The 2,640-nt window shown below is 66.2% G+C and overlaps 1 protein-coding gene across 1 annotated transcript; it reads right to left on the bottom strand.

Moving 5' to 3' along the window:
• LOC110407000 (LIM/homeobox protein LMX-1.2) lies at window positions 1,517-2,071 on the bottom strand. Its single transcript, XM_021414161.1, has 2 exons — window positions 1,933-2,071; window positions 1,517-1,707 (listed from the first exon to the last, which is right to left on the bottom strand). Exons 1-2 carry the CDS (start codon window positions 2,069-2,071, stop codon window positions 1,517-1,519), a joined length of 330 nt encoding a protein of 109 aa, XP_021269836.1.

The following is a 2,640-nucleotide window of genomic DNA, read 5'->3' as shown; positions in this document are numbered from 1 at the left end:
TAGCCTAACAGCTATTTTAAATTCCCTCCCAGTAAAGAAAAGTTCCTAAGGTAATATTGCGTACATGGGCAGAAGTTTCATTGACCTCCCACTAGAGCTGCTACGGTGTGTTTTATTTTGTGTAGAAGTCAAATACAAAGTATGTGGAGACGTTTCCCTAATAGGAGCACGAGAAAACACAAATATTGTTAAAGCCTCAGCCCCACAATGGCAGGACCGCGGCAGAGAAGCGGAGAACTCTGGTTTACTTTCATGTGAAGTACCCAGGCCCGTGGAAGATTCTTTAATAGCATGCTGGTAAGGGCTGCAGTATGAAATAACACGTTTTGTTGTAATTCCTAAACAGGGGGACATTTATCTGGGCCATTTATACAAGAGTTATAACCCTAACAATATTTATACTCAGCATGTCATGTTAGCATTTACTACCAGTTTCCATGGAGATGGATTTTCATGCTGTAGCTATGAAATGCACATTGTTGCCACTAAGCCACTTCAGGCCTTTCTGGAAGCCTGCTGAATGCCTGACAAAAGTTGATGCAAACCAATAGTTGTTGTTCTTTGTTTGTTGCCAGACTTCTAGCAGAGCCATATTATGTCCTAGTGATTGAAGTGCCCATGTTCGCCCCCCTCCCGGCACAAAAAGGATCCTCAATTTCGGTGACAAGCATGAAGTGGGCTTCTGCAGGGGAGGACAAACACCACGCAGGGCCGGAGCTCTGTCTCCGCACAAGGACACGGCGCGGCGGGGGGCTGCTTTCCCGACAAAGCCTGACATTTTGGGGACAAAGTGTAAATAAAATAAAGCGCGGGGAGCGCCCGGGCCCGCGAGGAAGGAGGCAGCGCCGGGCTCCTCCTGCCCCGCCCGGCCGCGGTGCCACGGTCGGCGCCAGCCCCTGCGGGCACAGCCCCGCTCAGCCCCGCATACCCCAGCACGGCCCTGCGCCCGCTTCCCCTCCGCCGGGCAGATGCGCCCCGACGGCCCCGCGCGGTCACCTCGGAGCTCGCCGCCCACTCGCGGCTCCGCCGGGCTCCTCCGGCCGGGTCAGCGCCCGGGAGCGGCGGGAGGAACGCGGGCTCCCGGGGCCGTCCCCACGCAGCGCCGGCGCCGCGGCCGGCTACGGGACGGGTCTCGGCCTCGGGCGGACAGAGCCCACGGGACGGGCTCCCCGTGGCGGTGCCCCCCGAAGGCCGCGTGCTGACAGCCGGGCGGGCCGCAACGAGCCGCCCCCTCCGACGGCACCGCGGAGCGCAGCGGGTCCAAACGTCCGTTTGGACTCAGCGTTATTTCAGTGCAACGCTGTTTTTCCAAGCGGCCGCTCGCCCCGGCTCTGGGGTCCCCGCCGCCCTCAGCAGCCCCGGGCGCTGCCCCGTTCCTGCGGCGCTTGGGGCGTCCGCACCCCCGCGGCTCGGAGTCGGCTCGGAGCCTCGCGGCGCTCCTCCGGGCCGGGCTGAGCCGCGCTGCCGAGCCGCGCCGCGCCGAGCCGGTCCGGGCCGCGCCGGGCGCACGGTGCTCTTACTGTTGGTAGTCCTGTTTGCAGTAGAGCTTTCGGTCCCGGAAGTAGCAGCTGGTGGTGAGGGCTTGCTGACACACCGCGCACTGCAAACACTCCTCGTGCCAGGAGGACTCGTTCACCCTCATCAGAAAGCGATCCGAGATGGGCCTCTGGCAGCCTTCGCACACGGCCTGGTGCGGGCACTCCGACCCTGCGAACGGCAAAGCGCGGCGTGAAGCGGCAGGACGGCCCCCGGCCCCGGCCCCGAGCTCGGTAGCACCGCGCGGAGCGGCGGCTCCCGGCGCGCGCCCCGAAGTGTCACTCACAAAGTCCCGCGCCCGCAGCCCGCGGTCATCCCCGCACGGCACAGCCCGGGACGGCGCGGAGCCGCGGAGCGTCTGCTCTGGGGCACGGCCGAGGAGCGAGCGGGACTCACCCAGTAACACTCCGAGCGTGGCCGGACCCGAGCGCAGCGGGTGATCTTCCATCTTGATGCCGTCCAGCATCTTGGCGCAGTCCGTCGGGCCGCGCGGGAAGCACCTCTCCAAGGACTCGGGGCCCGAGGCGATGTCCATGGGGCGGCGGCGCGGGGGAGCCGGGGACTGCGGGGCCGCGCACCCCGCGTCGGGCCGAGCGCGGGGCGCTGCGCTGCCAGGAGGAGGGAGCGCTTTTACTTTTATCTGGGAGACATGAGGCGCGCTTCCTGCCGGCGCTTCCAGAGACGGGGGGCAGAGGAAGGAGCCGGCGCCGTGCCCATGGGGCGGCCGCGCTACACGGGCGCGCACATGCCGCGCACACGGCGCGGGGCAGCCGTGGTGTCACCTGCTCTCGGCAGCGCCGAGCCCCACGCCCGCAGGAGGGCCCTCCCGGGGCCGGGCCGGGCGGAGCGGTGGGGCCGGGCGGCGGCGGGGCTTCCCGGCGCTCCGCAGCCCCTGTGCCATGCGGCGTCCCGAGGAGCCGCGCCGTTTAGAGCAGGGGCCGCGGCGGAGGAACACACCCCCCGGCGCCTCACCCCTCCTCAAACTTGCTGACATTTGAACTCCATTGGTGCGCGCAGTATCGCTGCGCCGCGGTGATCCGTCTCCTCGACGTCAAATAGTGCCCTGGCCCCGGCGGGCCCCCGCAGCCCCCGAAGCGCGGCGGC

Source organism: Numida meleagris, chromosome 16, assembly GCF_002078875.1.
Source record: "Numida meleagris isolate 19003 breed g44 Domestic line chromosome 16, NumMel1.0, whole genome shotgun sequence".
In the NCBI taxonomy this organism is placed as follows: domain Eukaryota; kingdom Metazoa; phylum Chordata; class Aves; order Galliformes; family Numididae; genus Numida; species Numida meleagris.
The sequence above is the reverse complement of the archived record's forward strand: the minus strand, read 5'-3'. Positions and strand labels throughout refer to the sequence as shown.